Raw genomic sequence first — 23,267 nt, 5'->3', positions numbered from 1 at the left:
ATCCTTTCCACGTCCACAAACATCTTGGGACCATCAAGTGGCACCTTTTCTTCAAATGCAGGGACTTGTCTTAACTTGGGGATCAGATTAATGGAGTACTCCCTGCTAGGAAGTACTTTTGCTCAATGGATGAAATATAGCTTAGTCTGTAGAAAGCCCAATATATTAAAGGCAAACTTACCAAAAAAAGCTCTCTTAAGGGATTTCAGTGTCCTGGCATGCTTCCATCCACCAAACTACTGCCTCCTGTTAAATGAAAACGATCTTCCAGGCTGTGGATTACTTGTTTCATTTCTCTCTAAAGCACCTGGTGCATTGCTGTGGGTGGAAGTTTCTAAGCAGCTGGCTTACTGTGAATCGTGTTGGTCAGGGACTAAGGTTTCTCTTGGTTACCTTCTAAAGTTCTGCGTCAGTGAATCCTTTAAATTCCCCTCACTGCCTCATGCCATTTCCATTTCTATATGTTCAAACATCAAAATAAAACAAATATTTGATTTATATTAATTTCTTCCAAAAGGAGTTTTGTTGTTGTTCAGTCACTAAGTCACGTCTGGTTCTGTGACCCCATTGACTGCAGCACGCCAGGCTTCCTTGTCCTTCACTATCTCCCAGAGTTTGCTCAAACTCACATCCATTGAGTCAGTGATGCCATCCGACCATCTCAAGAAAAGGAGTTTAGCATTAGGCAAATGGAGGGGGTGGGTAGTGAAAGAATAAATTTAAAAGAATAGGAAAAACGAATTCATTGACCCCATGTTCAATATGCCTGACTATTATCAATCTGTAAGAAATGGATGTTGCATTTGAACCAAGACCAGCAGGAAGATGTCTAATAATAGCCTTGGGCAGAATTCCAGCCGACCACAGTAAATGCCCAAGGAAGCTAGTGTTTGTTTATTTTCACTGACCTAGCACAATAAGTATCTCACTTTTAAAATGTATGCTGGCTGAGTAGCTAAATACATGGTGGGGCTCATAAAGTGAGCCGAGGATGTCTCTGGAAATCTGGTCATCTTTTCAAGTATTAGCTGGGGATCGCCCTACATCCCAGCTGACATAATGCACCTTCTGCAAGACAGCAGTCTCTTGGCACTGCTCCACTGTGAAGTGAAGCCCAAAATGAACTCCTGCAAACATGGCATATAGAGCCAGCCCTTTTTTATTTCCAAGGCCTTCTCAGTTGATCTGTGGAACATCCATGTTCATGGAATTGATTTTACAGGCTAGAATTACAACTTCTCTATAACAGCAGAATGCACTTCTAGAAGAACTTGACCAAGGTCATTAACCAAAAGACGACAGCTTTCAGGGTGACAGGGTCTAGTTGAAAAGAACTGACCAAAATCATGCAGCTAGTGGTAAATCTGGGTTTCCCTGGTGGCTCAGACAGTAAAGAATCTGCCTGCAATGCAGGACACCTGGGTTCAATCCCTGGGTCGGGAAGATTCCTGGAGAAGGGAATGGCAGCCCACTTCAGTATGCTTGCTTGAAAAATCCCATGGACAGAGACTATATAGTCCATGGGATCACAAAGAGACAAGACATGACTGAGCGACTAACACTTCATTTTCCCTGGGCCCAGAGGATTTGCCTAGAGGCATCAACTGAGGGTCGGGGACCTAGGAGGACACAGTCCCTACCCAGGAGGAGACCCCATCCCTTAGGGGCTGGGTCTCCAAAGAGGGCTGCTACATCCTATCCAAGGCCACTCAGTTTCTCTTTTTGACAGTCCACTTTGTAAGTCACATGGTATCATGTTTAAGAAAGAAAATAGCAAAGAGTGAAAAATAAGTCAAGGACCAAGAATAAAGACTATAACAATAGAAAGAATTCTCAGAAATATCTCAAACCCAAGCCACCACAGTGAAAGAAAATAAGGGTAGAAATAAGATTACATCCTTAAGGTGTGGGATAGGGTGGGAGGTTGGTGGGAGATTCAAGAGGGAGGGGGCATATGTATATCTCGATGGCTGACTCATGTTGATATATGGCAGAAACCAAGACAACAATTGTAAAGCAATTATTCTCCAAATAAAAATAAATAAAAAACTACATTCCTAAGACATAAGCTCTATCATAAAACCTAGGTAATTTTCTATCTCTTTTCTAATGTCCTTATCAGTGTTATTTAGTTCTATTTATTCCTCTTTCCTAGAATTTCTTCCAATGGAAAGAAAGGCAGGTGGAAAATCTACAGTTATACCTTCCAGAAAAGTTCTCCCTTGAACATGATTCCATTGTATCTTCAATATCCTTATCAATTTGCTACTTACAAGGGTCTAAAGTTTAGATTGCTTTAAAGTCCTGTCTATCTAGGTATGCCAACTTTCCACTCCCTTTCCTTAAAGGGCTATGCCAGGCTCTTTATTAGACACCAGGGATACAGTGAGGACAAAACAGGTTTCTATTCAACAATCCCCTGGCAAATATAGACTCGCTGTCAAGGAGTTACCCACTGTCTCCCTTCTGTCCCTACTGCACCTGGGAACACACCCCTTTGCCAGCTGTGTCCTTATCAATCTTTATGTAACCAATCTGTTTGTGTGATGGTCCCCACAGTACCTCTAGTATCTCTAGATTCCAGAGTACCAGAGGGCTCAGAGCTCAGCATGTAGTAGGTACTCAATCACTGTGGGCAGCGTTAATCTGCATCACAATAAACAAACTTCACTATAAAGATTATATACCCAAACACAGGATTTCCCTGGTGGTCCAGTGGTTATGAATCCCCCTTGCAATGGGGGGGACTCAGGTTTGATCCCTGGTTGGGAAACTAAGATACCACATCCATGGAGTCACCAAAGACTTAGGGACTAAACAACAACAAAATCCTGTGGAGCAACTAAGCCCCTGCAGCACAACTACTGAGCTTGCACACTCCAGAACCCATGTGCTGCAACTCGAGAGTCTGTGTACTGTAATGAAATATCCTGCGTGCCACAGTAAGACCCAACACAGCCAAATAAATAATTTTTTAAAATAATAATAATAATATATAGATAAACACATGTACATACGCTTGTACATACCTTCTCAAGTGCCAGGCTCAACCACATGCACAGTTCATTATAAAAAGGCCATTTTACACAATTGCTGAGATTTAAATAAAGTCTGTATCTTTAGACGGTGACATTAAGTCACATTCTGGGACCTTCAATAAACCTTTATGACCCTTTATTTACCCAGAAATGTCCTTTTCTGTGTCTCTAGGTAAAGTTAGAGTTTGGGGAACCAGTGTGTGCCTCAGTTAATACAATCACAACCACTCTGATAAATGCTACTCTCTTTCTGAAATAATGTTTTATTATTGAGTCCTATTTCCTCTAAACTTTACGAATTCAAGTTGGGTAACATGTGGGGAAGAAGCCTGTCCTCTGAAGGGTTATCTTTCACATCTTCCATGCACTTTCCAAAGCCAGTCAAGCAACCCAACAGTCAGACTCTGAGGGACCCACAATTGATTTGGGAAGACATGTTTGGGTACTGGGAGAAAACAGAATTTATATACTTTGAAATATGATGATAATAGCAATGCTAAAGATCAACAGAAACCAGTAAAAAAACATTAAAATGCTAATTTAATATTTTCATTTGCCACTCTCTTCAAACTTTGTTATTAAGTAGGTAGTATGTGCCTTCACTATTAAGTGTAAATCTAAATTTAGAATATACCCCTACAATGATCAAATTTTGCTGATAAAAGGTGCTTCCAAAACTTAATAGTGGTTTACAAATTGGTAAATAGCCCCTATTTAAACAGAGCCAATTTTTTATAGAACACAATAATGATGGACAACAGGGAAAATTTTTTATCAAAGCAATCACTTTCACTGTTTAACTTCTGTACATCCTTCACATGCATGTGCACACACACACAGACACGTATACAAGCCAGAACTGCCAAAAAGATGGGAGAAGAATGCACCTCACTTAAGGGTGTGCTGGAGGAGAAAGACCTTCCACTTTGCAGGTAGAGTTCTGGGTTCAGATCCCAGCTCTACAGCCCTTCAAAGCAGTGTGACTTTGGGGAAGTCGCTTACCCTCTCTGAACCTCAGTTTCTTCATTTCTAAAATGGTGGGGAGGGGGAGGTGTAACACTGCCAGCTTTGCATGATTCTTGTGAGTTAACCTCTCAGATGAGCTGTCACAAGGGAAAGTGGAAAGTACTTGAACTTTCTTCCTTCCTTTGATTTCCTCTGCCCACCCTCTCAGGCAGAAGCAACCAAGGAGCAGAACAGCTAAAAGGCAGAAAGGGAAGGAAAAGAAGTGGGCACTGACACACAAACCAGAACCGGATGCCCCCTTCTTTCTCTCCTGCCCTTTACCTGTCAGGAAGGTGTGTGATTAGAATTTGAATATCCAGTATAACTTTAAACAAATATATTCTGGGTGATCTTGTAACAAGTATTTAAGGGTCAGTTTGTTGTTCTTGTCATTTTGCACACCTTAACCAAGAGTTGTCTAGTGGTTCAAGGAATCCCTTGGTAACAAACTTATTGGGATGGTTTGTATCCCATGAGAACACAGGTACTACATCATGTATACTGTTCAGCAAGTGGCTTAAGCGCTGGGGAGCAGTTAGTAGTAAAGATTCCTAAGAAAATAGATCTTTAAAAAAAAGAAAGAAATATAGTGAACAAAAGCCCACTATGCTCTAAGGCAACTTTGTTTTCATGTTTTAGAAACTTGTCCTAAGTCTCCCTTTGACCCCTTAGTAACCATTAAGAGGTAAGTTACAGGGTAGACTAGCCTTGGAATCTGTGAGCCCTCATTTTGGGAGTTCACAGAAAATGCTACATCATAAACTCCTTTTCCTTAAAACAAAACAAAACAAAACAAAACAAAACCTCTTCCCAGGGTCAAACTCCACAACCAATCAAAATATTGCACTTTTAACACAGGGACAGGGGCTATCGCTAGAGAGAGGATAGCGCTAACTAGTCTGTCCCTTGGTTCTGAGGGTTCTAAGAAAGGTCTTGCCAAGTTCACCAAGACTTCAGGCTACCCCAAACCCCACTACCCATTTGGTGCTTTTGATTCCTGGAGGATACACACTGAGGCAGTTGAGAACCAGCCACCTTTCACATTTACTTAAGGAATCATGAGCAGTGGCAGAGAAGCTGATGAAATTTGGGATACCATTCACTGAGATGCAAGGAAGCTTCTGAGTGCTGTTTCCACACTTTGATTATGAAAGGCATGCAGCCCCTTTCCAAGTAAATGTAGCTGTCCCCGGTTCCCACTACCCGAAGAGAAACCCTCGGCGGCACGCTTCGGAAATGTTTACAAAATTCATTTAAGATGCACATTATTTCTGAACACAATACTGAGGGACCCTTTCACTCATGTATTTTGAAATTTTCAAACGAACGGGTAAGTTTGGCTTCCATGTCGTTCTCATTTTTCCAAAATTGACATTAGGCACCGAAATTAGTTGAGGACAGAATCATTCCTTAGCTATAATTTAGAACTTAACAACGGACACTTCCCAAGCTTTGTGGAGAGAATACCATTTTTAAAATTATACCGTAGGAGCTTTATCTTTAGACAAGACTACACCTAAAAGAAAAAAAAGCCCATCCCCTCCTCCCAAGGCACAAAAACACAGCATAGCCCAAGCGGCCCGCTTCCTACCCAGCCAATACAATAATGCTTTGTAAGCTGAGAGCAGCACCCGGTATAGAAGCTAAGTATAAACAGCTGAGAAGGATTAGGCGGTAGCTCCATTCTCATTTACATGAAAATCCTCTAAGCATTGCTTTCCTCACTGGCTGCGGGCGCAGAAGGAACTCTTTTGTGCCATAGCCACGCATACATTTGCATCCTTTGTCTTTACTTACCAGTCGAGGCTGTGGGCATGTGTGCTCTATTTCCTCCATGGTTTCTGAGGGAGGCTCATTGGAAAGGGATTTTGGGATACCTGTTTCTGACTCAGCATCAGTGGTAAGTACTGGCATGGCCAGTGAAGGCTCCCTCCAGCTCTACACCCTCTGAGAGTCTCCTCCCAGGCAGCGAATGTTTTCTTTGTCACGTATTTTTCTCTTCCCCACCCATCCCCCTTCTTCATCCCTTCTGTCTTCCCAGGGGGAAGTAAAGAGGTTACCCCCTAATCCCCCGCCCCTTTTCTTCTCCGAGAAACCAAAAGGCAAGGCCTCAGTTTATCACTATAACAACCAGACTGCACTGGAGCGGCGGGTGCGGGATACAGTACCTTATTTGCATGGAGCGCGCTGGTTGGCTACTGTCATCATAGTACCACTCCGCCGGGGAGCGGCCGGGCCCCATTGGCTGGCCGGCCGTGCCCACAGGGCCCGAACTTGCTGCTTTTGTTTCTTCTGTTTAATTCAGTTGCAAAGGTCTAGGACCATTCTGGGCCAGGGCCCTCGGCTGCACAACCCAGATAAGAAAAAAACCGCGTCCTGAGATGCCCAGCACGCCTCGAGACAGAACATAGCAGATCTCCACTGAAAAAGGACCAAGTCCCTGACAGGCGTGTTTGATGTGTTGTAGTCAGAATTTTGCCAAATAGGAGTCACCCTTAAGACAAAGCCACTTTTGAGTCCAAACTCCTTGTGCCCTTAATTGCCAGCTGGCCTCGGAGGACATATCAGGGCATTCATTGCGAGCACCTGAGTGTTCACCCCCTTGACTGCAACAACAGCATTGGCAGATCCCCTGAGGCAGTGTAGCCCTAGCATTTGCCCCTGGGGCTGCTCTGGGAGGAACTTTGAAGGAGGTAGATTGTCTTTGACAACCTGCCTCCCACCTCTGACTGCCCTCCACAATTGCTTCCTCTCAGACACTCTCTCTCCCTCAACAACCTCCCCCGCTATTCTGAGTTTCCTCAAGGAGGTCTTGCTGTTGTCTGCCCTTCGATACACTCTTCTTTACACCTTTCCTTTGCTCCCATTCCCTAGGCACCCTGCTCTCAGCCAAATGCTCATGGCAATCACAGAAACATCCCAGATGGGGGTGTTAAAGATGTGCTTCAAGTCTAAATTGTCCAGGAATAACCACCACTTTAGGAAGACTTTCTGGAGACACACACCCAAAGGAGAGAACTTACAAAGATATTCATTCCAGTGAAATATCACACTTTAAATAACATTAATAAAGATCATGATATTGGAATTTGCTTGTGGTCCAGTGGTTAGGACTCCTTACTCTCACTGCCAAGGGCTGAGGTTTGATCCCTGGTCTGGGAGATGATAATCCCACAAGCCCATAGGGTGGGGGGGGGAAACCTTGGTAATTGCTAGCATTTATTAAGCACAAGCACAGTGCTAGGTACTTTACCTAGATCTTGTTTAACCTTCATAACAACCCAAAGAGGTCGATCTTATTATTATCCCCATTTTACTGGTGACAAAACTGAAATTTAGAGTAATTGTTCAGGGCCTCAAACTCACAAGCAGGGAAACTGGGATTGGAAGGATATAGGGGTGGGAAGGTGGAAGGATGCAGCAGATGTACTCGTAGGAAAAATATCTAGGTAGAAATCCTTGGGCTTCTAAATCTTTCATTTTAATCTATAGCAGTGGTTTTCATCCAAGTATGGTCAAGGACCAGCAGCACCAACTTCAGCATCACCTGAGAATTTTTGAAAATGTAAATTATTGGTCGCTCAAGACCTGGTTCAGTAGGTCTGGCTGGGACCAAAATTTGCATTTCTAACAAGATCCTAGGTGATGCTGATGCTGCAGGTTCGGGGCTATACCTAGAGAACCAGTCGTCCAAAGGATGGGATAAGAATACCTGCCCTGCCTCCTTCATAGAATTGGGGAGAGCAAGTAAGATATCACGTGAAAGCACTTTGTGAATTAGAATGTTCTATAGTAATGTAACGCGGCATTATCATTATTTTTTAAATCATTCTTCAAATTAGCAAAGGGAGCTAGCCTTACAAGAGAAACAAAATGGATTCTGCAGGAGATATTTCTAGTTTGGTAGTTATAGATCCTGCAACTTCAAATCAGAGTGACATCACTTGGTATTGCTAGACTTAAGAGAACTTCAGTGATGCAGGAATTCCGGTGATACTTGGGTCATCTGAAAAAGGGCATTCCTACCTTATCTGCCCACCTAGCAGCACAAAATACCTCAAGCTGCAAGTTTGGCTCTACCAACCCCTTTTACTTGAAAGAGCCAACCCCTGCAATACATTTAGGAGTCTCTTTCCCACCTGTACTAGGTGATATGGGAAGGAGATTGCCCATCCAATCTTAATACTTTCATTGCCTCGCAGTAGTGGCTCTCCTAAAGTGCAGTGCCGCAGCCCTGGGAACTTGTCAGAAATTCTCGGTCCCCACCCCAGACCTAACGAGTCAGAAACTCAGGTGGTAGAGACCAGGAATCTGAATTTTAATGAAACCTCTGGGTTTTGGAGGCATTCTGCCACACCCTAAAGTTTAAGAACCACTGCCTAAAGCCACAAGATCCATTGGAAATCACCTAGCCCCCAAACCCTCACTGTGCTCCAGGCCACTGAGCTCCCAGCTTGGTTTGTAATTAGTCCTCTAATTTCCCCTTCAGAATGGGAGGTTCACCTGTGCCCATTTAGCAGAGTCTTGATGACTAGTGGAGTCCCTGTGAACCCCTCTTGCCCCAGAGCCTAGACTGTGTGGTTATCCCCCACCTTTTCTGTTGTCAGAGTGGGCAGATACCCTCTTCTTCTCCTCTTCATTCTCCCCTGCCACATCAAAACAAGATGCTGCCTCTGCTTAAGATGTCTTCACTGTGTCACCCAAGTCAGACCTTTAGCTATCAGTGCCACTATGTGCTAGATCCAAGTCGAACATGACACATTATCAGCCCAAGTCCCTGAACCTCAAAATTTGGACCTCTACCTGCTGTGACGGTCAGCTCTATAACTAACTCCATTCCCACTAATCCTACCCCAGCCTTGTCTTGGCTCCTCATGCTCCTCTTCCCAGAGCCGAGTAGTTGAAGCTCACAGATCTAATGAGGAGAAATAAACTCTCTTTCAGGCACTGGTCTGAGAGGGGCCCTTACCAGATTCACCCACTCTGGGGGTCAGTCTTGGCTGCTGTTGCAACCTGATTCAGGAACTTCTTAATAATACCTGAATACGTTATTGTAACTTGGGGCTTTGTGATGCTATTAGGATGATTAAGAATGACCAGTTTAACCCTATATGCAAAACAGAAAAAGAGACACAGATGTACAGAACAGACTTTTGGACTCTGTGGGAGAAGGCGAGGGTGGGATGTTTCAAGAGAACAGCATCGAAACATGTATATTATCTAGGGTGAAACAGATCACCAGCCCAGGTTGGATGCATGAGACAAGTGCTCGGACCTGGTGCACTGGGAAGACCCAGAGGGATCGGGTAGAGAGGGAGGTGGGAGGGGGGATCGGGATGGGGAACACATGTAAATCCATGGCTAATTCATGTCAATGTATGACAAAAACCACTACAATACTGTAAAGTAATTAGCCTCCAACTAATAAAAATAAGTGAAAAAAAAAAAGAATGACCAGTTTATTACATAATATGGAATTAAATATTTCATAATCCTCTAGGGCAGGGGTCCCCAACCTGTGAGATCTAATGCCTGATGATGTGAGATGGAGCTGATGTAACAGAAATAAAGTACACAATAAATGTGATTTGCTTGAATCACTCCAAAACCATTCCTACCACCCCGGTCCATGGAAAAATTGTCTTCCATGAACCTGGTCCCTGGTGCCAAAAAGGTTGGAGACCGCTGCTCTAGGGGGTATATGGGAGGATGACTATAAAGGGATAGCAGGAGGGAGGTTACTGGGGTGATGGAATTGTTCTGTATCCTGATTATAATAATGGTTACACAAATCTATAAACAATGTTAACAATGTTTAAAAAAACAAAACTCCATGGAGGACATTTGTCAGTACATGCTACAGACTTCAGAGAGTTCATACCCTTTGGCGCAGAACTTTCCCTTGGGAATTTATCCCCAAAGAAATAATCAGAATCTCATAAATAGTTTCAAAGATGTTAACGCTGACTTATTTACAAAAGGCAAAAAAAAAGAGATACAATTTACAGCAATAGGAAAAATAGTTAAAATAAAAATAAAATACATATATTATTATACATGCATTAAGAATCATGTTTTGAAGAAAAACTAATGCTAGGGGAATGTGTAAAGATTGTGTCGGTTGAGAAAAGCTGGCCACAACATATTCTGGAAATAACCCCGATTTTGCGATATGTATTAATACATCCTAGAATAAAGCACTGGAGGGAAATAGATCACGATGTTAAGATGGAATTATGGGGGGTTTGGGCTTCTGTTTTACATTTCCTGCCTATAACAAGTATTTTTAAATGAGCAGCTATTACCCCCATAGTTGGGGGGAAAATGAACATTATTACCCTTTCTCCCAAAAGGGATCAAGAACCAGATACCGGGTGCGGGAAAGACACGCAGAGGTTAGCACACGAACGAACAGAAAGGTACAGGGAGTCCGTGAAAGGAAACAAAGTTCAAAGTCAAGAGCGATGCTGGGGAGTCCTATCAGCAGTTAGCTGAAGCAAAGGGAGTGTGTTGGAGGCAGGGTGTTCAGAAAATCCCCGGGGAACTTTCAGAGACTGGGCTCTTGCATCTTGCAACCTCGACAAGTCAGACAAGGCTTCATGAGAACTTGTTAGATTCGTGCTGCCCCTCCCGAGCACCACCATCTTTTCCAGCTACCATTTATTAAGTGCCTCTATGCTCTTAGCACTATGCTAGGTACTTAGGGTGGGCTACTTGTAACCCCCTCAACAGCTGATCAGGTGAGGAAACCCAGTCATAGGACCTTTACTTCAGCTAGGAAGAAATCTAAGTATGACATCATTCTTCCCACAAGCGCTCTTCACTTCACATCGCATTGCTGGAAATACTCTTCCCAAAGATCTGTAGGGAAAAACGAAAATAATCTGTTCGGACCAGAAACTCTCCGAGCTTTGCCTGATGCCTCAGGCCTTCCCTTCGTTGTCAATGGGCAGCCAGCACCTGCATCTCTACTGAGGGATTTATCTGGTAGCCGAAAGCCCCGCCCTCAGCCTCCCCCAAGAGCTCTCAGCCAATGACTGAGAGGACTCAGTGTATAAATACCCTACTGCGACTGATCCCCTGGAGGAGGAAATGGCAACCCACTCCTGTATTCTTGCCTGGGAAAGCCTGTGGACAGAGGAGCCTGGCGGGCTACAGTCCATGGGGTCGCAAAGAGTCAGACAGGACTGAGTGACTAAGCAGGCACCCACACACTCAGTCCTCAAGTGGGATAACTGAGTCTACACTGTTCTACACTGACTGCCAGAGTTCCCCAGAGGGATTAAGGTCAACTTCCCATGGTGGTAGATGCTTGACATAGGTTGCAAACTGTACTGGTTGTCTTCCTTTCCTTGGCTCCCTTGCCCACACTCCTGTGGGTGTTGCCCAGATTCACCTCCCTGTTTAACTACTTGAACTTGAATTCTTGTCTCAGGGTCTGCTTCTAGGGGATCTACAACTAATACCATTTTAGAGTCCCATCATAAAGTTCTAACATGATGTATTTCTTACGGCAAATATCTTTCATATCCTCATCACATGTGGATAAAAATGAGTCTTAACAACATATGCCTATTTTTTAAAAACCAGGCATTACATTTAAGCTTGCTCTTCTTTAAAAATACCTTTCCCTTTTCTTCCATCTTTAATCTAGTCATGCTCCTATAAATTTTATATCCATTGTGCACAAATGTTAAGTCAACCATACTGAAAATTTTAAAAGTTTGTATGTCCCTATATACATTATACTGCCTTTCAGGGTGAGGGGGTAGGGATGGGTGATGTGAAAGCCTCAAGGCTTTCAGGATCTTAGTTCCTAGACCAGGAATTAAAACTGGGCCCTCAGCAGTGAAAGCGCCAAGTCCTAACCACTGGACCACCAGGGAATTCCCTATAGTGATCTTAATATTTATCAAGAAGGCCATATGTGAAAACTTCCTTCATTCCAAATCCTTCCCCCCCTTACCAGCGCTCTTGAGTTCACCATTTCTTTCTCTTTTCCTTTACCCTTCATTTTCTTTATCTTCTCAGATTTACCTCAGATAAGGTATATCACTACAAGGAAAGGACATAGAAATAACAAGTTCATGGAACTTGAGGTTTCCCAGAAACCACAGTGACCATCTATGGAATTTTGTGACTTTCATGGCTCTATATGGAATCATTTCCCCAGTTTTCTACATGTAGCTGACAGTTTGGACCTAAAATCTGATGTAGTCCAGAAAAAAAAAAAGTTCACCATCTAAGTAATGAAACTCAGGAGTTACTCCTTTTCACCCACTCCAGGGAAACTGTGGTGATGAAAGTTTTGGGTAAAGCCTTTCACCCCTCACTTGTTTGTTTTACACAGTGAATTCTATCATAATAGCACTCTGGGACTGACAAGTTTCAATACTGAAAATTTTCAAATGAGCAAACAGATTCAGAGAGGTTAAGTAACTTGAGCAAGGTCATAGAGTAAGTGTCAGAAGTATACTTGAGTCCAGGTCCTCCTGAAGCAAAGTTCAACTCTCTTTTCCACCAGATTACACTGCCTTACTTAGATTTGTTAACAAGGTCGCTGAGCTAACTCATGCATATCTCATCACCCCAAATAACCTCTCCACCTCTTTTCTATTGAATCCATGTAACGCGAAGCACTCTTCACTTGTATTCATTCAGTTCATTTCCTAACTCTGAAACCACGGACCTGGACTCATTGTAGGGGCTCAAGTTTACAGATACATTGCCCAATTCACCAGTGGGTCAAGAGGGAGGTTGATACCGGCCATTAGGGGAAAAAATAATGATGGGACAGAAAAAGCAGTAAGTTTCAAAACATTTTGTTTGAAAACCAAAATCAAGAAGCTAGGAAGTGCTTTATTTTATTCTTGACATGGATTTTCTTCTTTTTCCAGCTTCTAGAATAACCAGAAAAGAATTATCCTCATTCATTTGACCAGAATTTATTGAGTCTGTTATGCAGAGTTTTAAGGTGCTAGGGAGCAACTGCACAGACTCAACATGAGAAACTTACTGCATGAATGAAAATGCCATTCACAAAATGTCATCTATCATTTCATATTTTAAAGAAATAAATATTTGACATAAGTCAGAGAGATGAGCAGGAAGGAGCGCCAGTTCTTAGCACTCATGGACACCAGACTGTAATGGTTGTGCCTGTGTTTGAGAAGGTCATAAAAGAGAGAAGTTGTTTTTATCAAAATGAGATGTACTTATCTAAATGCTGATGTAAAATCAGTTGTAAATATGATATATTTTGTTTTGCTGTAGCAAAACAGATATGATAGCAGCTTTTGTGCATAAATTAAAGTTGCCCTTAGCTAGAATAAATCATTCTTATTGACATTAGCAGCTGTGTAGTCAGTAAAGAATTATTGTTGCTATTACTTGGTGGTATTTATAAACACTTTTATTTTCCAAGTGCTTTACAATCACTTATTGTCTAATTAATATCTAATCATCTGTTTACAAGTAATAATCATCCATGTAGAACAGTTTAATCAAAACTCCAAATGCAGCCACCATCATACTTGAGAATGTTATGTAAATTTTGGTCCCTCCTTGATGGGGCTTGGGTCCAGACATATGGCCAATACAGCAGAAAAAAATGAATAAAGATTCCTCACTTGGATTTGAGCATAATTTGGAATCACAGCTTTTTGCATGCCAAATATATTATCTGAATGTCAGCGGGTAAGAATATAGGTAATTTTCAATGCTTAATGGCTCAATTACACAGTTATATAAAATTTTTTATTTATTTAAGGTGCAAAATTGGATGACAGTTTATAATACACGCTCAAGGGCAAGCACCAATTTAACATGGGAACTGTTAGTCAATCACTGTTTCAGTGATTTTCAGGAAAAGAGATCAAATGTTGCAAAGGTGGCTTGGGGACCTTCAAGGTTAATCTATCCAGGTTCATGTGTAGACCAAGCTATGGCCAGTACAAACCCCTGCCATTCTTAATTATCCACTGTATGTGGATGTACTGCTGTCTCCCTTGGGTCTCCCCAAGTGTTAGTCTATAAGCAATTATAGGAACCATAAAAGCATTTTTTAAGCAGATGAATGATATGCATACTAATCCAGCCTTTTTTCACTAGGATAAATTTTCCTACAAGTCGAATTGCTGAGTCAGAGGACTTGCATTTTTAGGGTTTTATATACATTTTTTGGGTTACTTTATCGAGTTGTCCTCCAGAATATGACACTATTTGTCCTCCAAATCAACACTTCTTCTGATAATCCCCAAGAAGTATCTTTCTTGGTTATTGATCTGCCATTACCAGTCTTCTTCCTTCTTGCTTTCTCACCAGACATAGTTTCCCAGTACTGCAGCAAATACTGCAGGGTCCTGAGGATTGTGCCAGGGGCCTTCTGGATGTGCTACAAATGTACTTGACTGGCAAGGGAGACATCAAGACCATCTGATGTCAAGATGGATAAATTCATTCACAAGTAAACTATTATTATACTCCTTGGACTTTATACTAATTCATTTGAATAGCCTGGACTCCAAAGTGAAATTTTCATCTTGCGAACTCTGTGTTCGGTATCTTTGAATGCTCAAAGAGAGATTTGGTTTAACCTTTGGTATTAGTTTCTTATTGCTGTTATAACAATTTACCACAAATACAGTGGCTTAAAACACCACAAATTTATCATCTTAAAGTTCTTAAAATTGCCATAGGCGATTTAAAGTGCCTATACTTAGTGGGCTAAAGCCAATATATCAGCAAGACTGCCTTTCTCCGGGAGCCTCCAGAGGTGACTTTTTCCAGCATCTAGAACTGCCAGCATTACTTGGCTCACAGCCCTCTTCCTTCCATCTCAAAAACAGCAGTTGCACCCCTCAAGCCTCTGCTTCAGTAGTCACATCTCTTAACCTTCCTGCCTGCCTTTTTCCCTTAAAAAGACCCCTGGGGGACTTCCCTGGCAGACCAGCGGTTGAGAATCCGCCTGCCATTGCAGGGGATGCAGAGAAACAGGCTCCTACATGCCTTGAGGCAACTAAGCCTGTATAGCACAGCTACTGAGCCCTTGCCATCTGCAGCATGGCAACTAGAGAGAAGCCCATGCACCCCAAAGAAGAGCCCGCAGGCCACAAGGAAGATCCACGTGCCACAACTAAGACACAACACAGCCAAATTAATATATATATTAATATATATATTATAATATATATTAATATATAAATATATATATATATATTTTTTAAAGACCCTTGTGATGACACTGGGCCCACGTGGGTAATGCAGGATACTTATTCCCTTCACAAGACCTTTAACCTAATTACATCTGTAAAATCCCTTTTGCCATGAAAAGTGACACATTTCCCAGGTTCTGGGAATTAGGATGTGGCCATCCTGAGGGGGAGGGTACATCATTCTGTCTATTACACCTTCCTTAGCATGAGCTGGACCTGGTATCTCATCTCCAGATATTGGAACAATACATTGCCTGTAATTTTAACACTTAGTAATTTATGAAACTGTGCTCCGTGTCAGGCATAGACACTATACCAGGCTTGCAGGAAAGAATCAATGATTAGAAGGGTTTTGTAGTTTGTCCAAAGTCATGGAGCCAGATAATGGCAGAGTGGAGTTTCAAACTCAGGTCTGCTGGACTTCAAAGCCCCTCCTCACCAAGTGCTTCCTCTGTAGCTCATTTCCCATGCTCTGCTTGGTTATCTCTCTTTGGCTAGCCTTCTGGTTGAAAGCTTTTCATTTAGTTTGACATTAAATGGTACAACCTAGCTAGATAAAACCTTTTATTAGAAAAAAAAAAAAAACCTTTTATTAGGCCCCTATAAATCTCCTATTGGACTCATTCAGTAGGTGCCAGTGAAGGATGTCATCTTGAAACACTCATTCAAGTTGATGTCTTCACATCTTCTAATAAATCTTCAAAAAAGTGGCATCAAATGGGCTCTTCCTCCATCATACAAGCAGAAGTGGACCTCTCAGGTTATCTTCTGTGAGTTAAATGTAAATCTCTGAATAATATCAGGTGGTGCTGGTGAAAACTGATCATTCCAAAGGCCCCCAAGTATCAATATACCAAATATCTTATTCTTGAAAACAGACAGCCTAACACTTTAGGGGGTATAAATTCATGTCTTAATAAAGTTTCTCACCATCTCTGCTTCACTCCACAAGGTTCTCAGCCTTGGCTGTACATCAGAATTACCAGCAGACCGGGGGAGGGAGGTTTTTCAAACCCGGAGGCTGTATTCCCACTCCCTAGATATTCTGGCCTACTTGGTCTGTAACACAGTATCAGAACTTTTAAAGATACAAAACCAAAAAAAAAAAAAAAATGCTGAGAACCACTATGGTGAGACACTTAACTAAGACACAGGTTTTGACTCCCAAACTGTCTAGGCCTTCTTTTTTCCAAGACTCTCTATTTTGTTTGCATTGAAAGAAAGAAGCCCTATTAGTGTATGTGTCCCAAGAAGCTGGCTATGTGCAAAACTTCCTTATGTCTAAAAGCAATCATTTTAAACCTAATCTGTTTAAATGCCAGAGGAAAGGTTATATCGAATGACTCACTAATAGAGCTTGAGAGAACTATATACACAGAAGCCCATCCTTGCTGTAAGAAGAAATTCTCTTGAGTAAGCAAGTATGGGATAAACACTTTCAAACAAAAATAATCCTTTATTTCTGCAAAATAGTCTTAACCTCACCACACCATTCAACCATTCAAGAACTAAAAAGAAGCAAAACTATTAGCATTAAACCATGGCAGTCCCTAGCACAAATAATACCACCATTGCTCAAAGCATTTTTGAAGTAATTCTTTTGAAATTTTCGTCATGGCAGTTTTATTAGGCCACTTATGAAAAGCAGTTATTATATGGGACTTTTTGGATCCAAAAAGGTATTAAACAGATTCATCATTCACCTATAAAACTATCAATCAACTGACTTCTGGTTGTTTAAAAAATATCAGAAATAGCTCTCGATGACTGTGCCCTCTGTTGATAACCCATAAGAACAGAAGGGTGGTCTTCTCTAGCAAAAAATTTCTGAAGGGCCAGGGATCTTAAGTAAGGAAGCTAGACTCTGAAGTCAATTCTTGTAGAGCAGAGGTACTCAAGCTTTAATATGCATATAAATAACCTGCAAAGTGAAAGTCACTCAGTCGTGTCCAACTCTTTGAGACTCCATGGACTGTATAGTCCATGGAATTCGCCAGGCCAGAATACTGGAGTGAGTAGCCGTTCCCTTCTTCAGCGGATTTTCCCAACCCAAGGATCGAACCCACATCTCCTGCATTGCAGGCAGATTCTTTACCAGCTGAGCTACCAGGGAAGCCCAAGAATACTGGAGTGGGTAGCCTATCCTTTCTCTAGGGGATCTTCCAGACTCAGGAATCGAACTGGGGTCTCCTGTTTTGTAGGCAGATTCTTTGCCAGCTGACCTCCCAGAGAAGCCCCCCCAAAATCACCTGGAAAACCTGTTAAACAACAGTTTGCTGGGCCCTGTTCCCAGAGATTCTAATTCAGTCGCCCTGGGTAGGGGCCATCCATTTAATGTTCCATCAACTCTCAGGTGCTGCCTGAGGCCCACACTTTAAAACTGTTGTACGGTGAAACTGTGAAGATAAATACACTCATGTGAACATGTAACTTCTATTATCCTTTTTTAAACAATAGAAATTATCGAAAGGACTCAGGAGCCAACTTGGGAACACTCCTGCCACTCAAAGATGAAGTGGTAAGAATTCAAAGAGTGAGAACTGCAATGGATTGAAATCCACCAAATATGTTTAAATCCATGAGTTAATACTACCAAAAAAAAAAAAAAATCCCTAAACAAACCCAAAACCTCAGTTGTCAGCATTGGAAAAATGCAAGAGAATAAATGCACTATTCTGAAAACTGAGAACTAGAAGGAAAGAATTAAGCATGTATCTTATCTGTCCTCTACACACTGTACCTTTGGGTGATCACTTAGTAAGGAAGAAGTATATCATCGTAGAATGAATAATGAAGAAGGTATGAGGGTAATGAAGACAGTAATGAGAGGAGGCCTATTTTGTAATGCCAAGTGAATGACCAGATCACTGAGCATCAACAACTGGTAACATAACAAAAAGACAGACAATCCCAAATGTTATACACTCTTGATAGTACATGTACCACCTATGAAGCAGTTTCCCAAATAAATAAAAACTGCCCTTGACTACACCTCTTGATCCAAGACAACAGTGTTTGGACAAAACAGACCCCGGTGGACGCTCCGACCACCCTCCAACCTCTTTTCCAGTCACAACCTTCAGAATCAGCCCAACTACCCTCAGCCCCTGGGATCAGCCAACGCCATTTTTTGAGCTTAGCTCCTTATTACGGACCAACCACAACCTCCCAGATTCGTCGGAATGATTCCACCGAGGTGGAGGCCCCATCCACTGCCTAGTCACCCTGCATCTGCAGGCCTCGCGCACCAACCTCTCTCTGGGCTTCTGTTTCCACCGCGACCATGTGGAGCGCGGTGGCCTCTTTGTCCTCGAACTGGCCCAGGAGAAGGGCGACGGGGCCCAGCGTCTCTTGAAAACGCAAGACCAGCAAGGCGGCCGCGCCCTCTCCCAGGACCGCAGGCGCATCTCAGGCTGAGTGGGGTCAAGCCCAGGACGCCGCGGAGGCCACCGAGCTCGGGGACAAGCACCTGAACAGGCCGTCATGGCCCTGCAGGCCCGGGGCTCTCCCCGCGCAGCCCCCACCTCCGTCACTTCCGGGAGAGCCGCGTCCTGGGTGAGCAGCTGAAACTCGTCAGGAAGATGGGCGACCACCTGACCGACCTCCGCACGCTGGCTGGTCTCTTCCAAAGGCTCACCCGCAAGCCCCACAAGGAGCCGCCTGGGCCCAGCGGGCTTGGGGGAGCCCCTCTGGCGTCAGAGCTTCTGCCTGAAGTGTTAAGGGAAACACTGACAGAAACCGCCCATCCTGACCAGGCACCATAGCAACTATTTGCGTGAGTTATTTTATGACAGGAGGTCCTGTCAAGGAACAGGGGACTAACAAGCCACCACCAACTGGGAGAATTTGGGAAAGGTCAAAGGGAGACGCCACAGGTCCTACCAGCCTCCCAGAATCCTCCTCACTGGCATCCATCCTGGCTGAGCGACGCACAAGCCACCAGGAAGGACCCAGAGTCAGATATTGGCCAGAGACAACCCAAAACTAACCCCATCATCATAAAACCCAAGACTGTGAGTCAAGTGGCAGAGCAGTCCTCCTGGGTTCTCTTACCCTCTTGTTCTACCCCCAGGTGTCCCTTTCTAATAAAGTCTCTTGCTTGTCAGCAGGTGTGTCTCCTCGGAGAATTCATTTCCAAGTGTTAGACAAGAACCCCCTTTCCTGCAACAGAAGGCCCCTCTCAGAAGCCCCTAGGCAGCTTTTTAATCACTCTGGAGCCCTTACACACACCTTGGACCAAATTGAAAACAATAAAACTTTTTTTGCAGCAGAAAAGAAAAAAAAATGAAAGAAATCAATCTAGAAGATATCACAATCAATTGCAATATATAGACTATATTTCTAGGACCCTAATTCAAAACACTAAAAAAATTGCAATGTTTATGAAACAACATTGGTTCTTTTTACTAATTTTTATTGGAGTATACTTGCTTTACACTGTTGTGTTAGCTTCTGCTGTACAGTAAAGTAAATCAGGTATATGTATACATATATCACCTCTTTTTTGGATTTGCTTCCCATTTAGGTCAGCACAGAGCACTGAATAGAGTTTCCCGAGCTATACAGTAGGTTTTCATTTGATCATTATTGAGGCTAGATGAGAAGTACATGAACAGGACAAATGGGAAGGGACTGCTTTGTCTAATTTTGCATATGTTTGAAATTTCCCATAATAAAGTATTTTTTGAAAAGTTAAAATTTGGTCACTGTTTATTAGTTGTCTAGCACTTTAAGTGCCTATACTAAGGCAATGTATATAAACGCACAAAGTTTGCCATCAGATTTCTAGCTTCACTGCTAAATTACAAACTGTGTGTTCTTCAGTAAATGACCTAACATCTTTTAGCCTCAGTTTCCTCACCGATGAAGTAAAGCTAATTACATCCCTGAAGGTTTTGTAGAGAATAAATATAAGTAAAGTGTTTAGCTGCGTGCCTTAGATAAACACCTTTTTTAGACCGTCCTTTGTTTTTTTGTCTGCTACTTTTCAATACAGAAATGCAACGAACCCTTCGTGTCACCTTGACAAGTAATATTGACTCAGTCAATTTCTTTCCACATTATTCCCTGGAAAATGTAGACAGCCTGGTATGTTTGTTTCCAAGGGTTTAAAACAGCAAGCAAACTCTGGAGAGATCCAGGGAATGAGGAGTGAGAAAGAACGTATGTAGTTAACTCAGTTTTCGGTCAAGGGTGGTTTTGTCGCAAAAGGGATATTTAACAATGTCTAGAGACAAACTGTGGATAATTCTTCAAGAGATGGGAATACCAGACCACCTGACCTGCCTCTTGAGAAATCTGTATGCAAGTCAGGAAGTAACAGTTAGAACTGGACATGGAACACCAGACTGGTTCCAAATAGGAAAAGGAGTATGTCAAGGCTGTATATTGTCACCCTGCTTATTTAACTTATATGCAGAGTACATCATGAGAAACGCTGGGCTGGAAGAAGCACAAGCTGGAATCAAGATTGCCAGGAGAAATATCAATAACCTCAGATATGCAGATGACACCACCCTTACGCCAGAAAGTGAAGAAGAACTAAAGAACCTCTTTATGAAAGTGAAAGAGGAGAGTGAAAAAGTTGGCTTAAAGCTCAACATTCAGAAAACTAAGATCATGGCATTTGGTCCCATCACTTCATGGCAAATAGATGGGGAAACAGTGGAAACAGTGACAGACTTTATTTTGGAGGGCTCCAGAATCACTGCAGATGGCGATTGCAGCCATGAAATTAAAAGATGCTTACTCCATGGAAGGAAAGTTATGACCAACCTAGACAGCATATTAAAAAGCAGAGACGTTACTTTGCCAACAATTGTCCGTCTAGTCAAGGCTATGGTTTTTCCAGTGGTCATGTATGGATGTGAGAGTTGGACTATAAAGAAAGCTGAGTGCCGAAGAATTGATGCTTTTGTACTGTGGTGTTGGAGAAGATTCCTGAGAGTCCCTTGGACTGCAAGGAGATCCAACCAGTCCATCCTAAAGGAAATCAGTCCTGAGTGTTCATTGGAAGGACTAATGTTGAAGCTGAAACTCTAATACTTTGGCCACTTGATGCAAAGAACTGACTCATTTGAAAAGACCCTGATGCTGGGAAAGATCGAAGGTGGGAGAAGGGGACGGCAGAGGGTGAGATGGTTAGATGGCATCACCGACTCAATGGACATGAGTTTGAGTAAACTCCGGGAGTTGGTAATGGACAGGGAGGCCTGGTGTGCTGCAGTCCACGGGGCTGGAAAGAGTCAGACACGACTGAGCGACTTAACTGAGAGATAGTTTTGGTTGTCACAAGCTGGGTGGAGGGGTGCTATTGGCATCTACTGGTTAGAGACCAGAGATGCTGCTAAGCATCCTACTGTATGCACAGGGTTGCTCCCCATAGCAAATAATTATCTGGCCCAAGATACCAGCAGTACCAAGGCTGAGAAACCCTGGGCTAATGTGACTAAAACTCCTTGATGAAGCTTTTCCTAGATAATTAACGTTGCCTGTCTTTGTTCGTCTTATCTGACGCATACAGGTTATTAAAGGCATGCTCAGGAGAAATCATTCAAGATGTGATTACTCTATCTCTGTGGCCCTAATTTGTTATTCATTTCCTTATGAGAAAAAAAATCTGAGTAGTGTTCTGATTTTATTGCCTTTGAGTTTCAAAGAGCAAACTTGAAGCATGCACTGATTACCTTCTTAATTAATAGACTGCGAAGGCAGGGCATCACTTTATTAACTAGTGGGAAGGATGTACCATCTCCTAACAACTCGGTAGTCTTTATTCCCCACTGTTATGCCACTGGGGGAAGATTGAGATGAAGAAGTTTCAGACTGCTCCCCAAACAGATATATTTCTCTTGTTAAAATGGCCCATTTCAGTGTAGATGACACCTTCCTACCAAAACATTATTAAATAGAATCATCGCCTTTCTAAAGTCAAAATACTTGAGGTCAAGACCACAGTACCACGGGTGCTGAAGGAAAGAGGTAAATGGTGGTAACCGCATATTTAACTGGCAAGCAATAGTCAGGCTATTTCTGTGAGAGATGTTTTAGGGGGCAGTTGTTTAGTAGCTTCAGTCATGTCTGACTCTTTGCAACTGACTGTAGCCCACCAGGCTCCTCTGTCCATGGGATTTCCCAGGCAAGAATACTGGAGTGGGTTGTCGTTTTCTCCTCCAGGGGATCTTTCCAGCCCAGGGATCAAACCCACATCTCCTGCATTGGCAGGTAGATTCTTTACCACTGCACCACCTGGGAAGCCCTTTAGGGGGCAGGGAGTGGGGTAAAAATCTTTGAGAAGAAAAAAACGTCAGGGCAAATCCGGACAGGTGGTGGAATGGCTTAAGGATCTATGATGTGGTTCCTATTTCTTTATTTCTACCTCACCCCATCCCATCCATTCTTTGAAAACTGCCCCACCCCACAGCCTAGGGAATTGGGTTAGGACACCCGATTTAAGAGAGACAAGCCAGGCCTATTCAGTGGTTTCTCAGATCCTCAGATTCCCTCTTTCAGGAATTAGAACTAAGAGATAGAGACTGAGTGGGTCTGGAACTGAGTTGTAGGCAGTATGTCCACAGATGACTCTTGAGGACAGGAACCAGAGTAGCTTGAGAAGCCCTCAGGGCTTATCTGTGGACATACTGCCTACAACTCAGCTCTAACCATCTATGTCTGAGACAGATGTGTCCACATCCCTACCAAGAGATGAGACTAACATGAGAAATGAAGCTGAGAGCTGTCTACAGGGAAAGGCCACTTAACAGACATTTGAGCTCCATGCCCAGGAGGGTCAAGGGATGACACTCTGTCCCAGAGACCAGTTCACAGTAAATTCTCTTTTTCAGAAAGAGAATCTTCTTGTATTTCTAGATATACGGCACTTCTAATACTTTCAGATTTAGTCTTACAACTGTTTTGTGTTATATTGAATTATTGTTTATCTAATCTTGTTAGCTAATTCTCATTTGTAACTTTTATACTTATGTCTCATTTTGTCAATTAACTTACCAAC

The 23,267-nt window shown here is 42.7% G+C and overlaps 1 protein-coding gene across 2 annotated transcripts in view; it reads right to left on the bottom strand.

The window, feature by feature from the left end:
- Positions 1 to 23,267, bottom strand: part of PCYT1B (phosphate cytidylyltransferase 1B, choline) — a 147,839-nt gene that overhangs the window by 113,946 nt on the left and 10,626 nt on the right. The window contains exon 1 of one of the 2 annotated variants that reach the window (XM_061136215.1): positions 5,841 to 6,044. The exons of the other annotated variant lie outside the window; for it this stretch is intronic. Within the exon in view, the coding sequence (XP_060992198.1) occupies positions 5,841 to 5,957 (117 nt within the window). The 5' untranslated portion in view covers positions 5,958 to 6,044. Of the gene's footprint in view, positions 1 to 5,840; positions 6,045 to 23,267 lie in introns of those variants that run through there. 2 annotated transcript variants of the gene reach the window in all.

This window comes from Dama dama, chromosome X (genome assembly GCF_033118175.1).
Source record: "Dama dama isolate Ldn47 chromosome X, ASM3311817v1, whole genome shotgun sequence".
In the NCBI taxonomy this organism is placed as follows: domain Eukaryota; kingdom Metazoa; phylum Chordata; class Mammalia; order Artiodactyla; family Cervidae; genus Dama; species Dama dama.
Note: the sequence above shows the minus strand (reverse complement) of the source record. Positions and strands in the feature narration are given on the sequence as shown.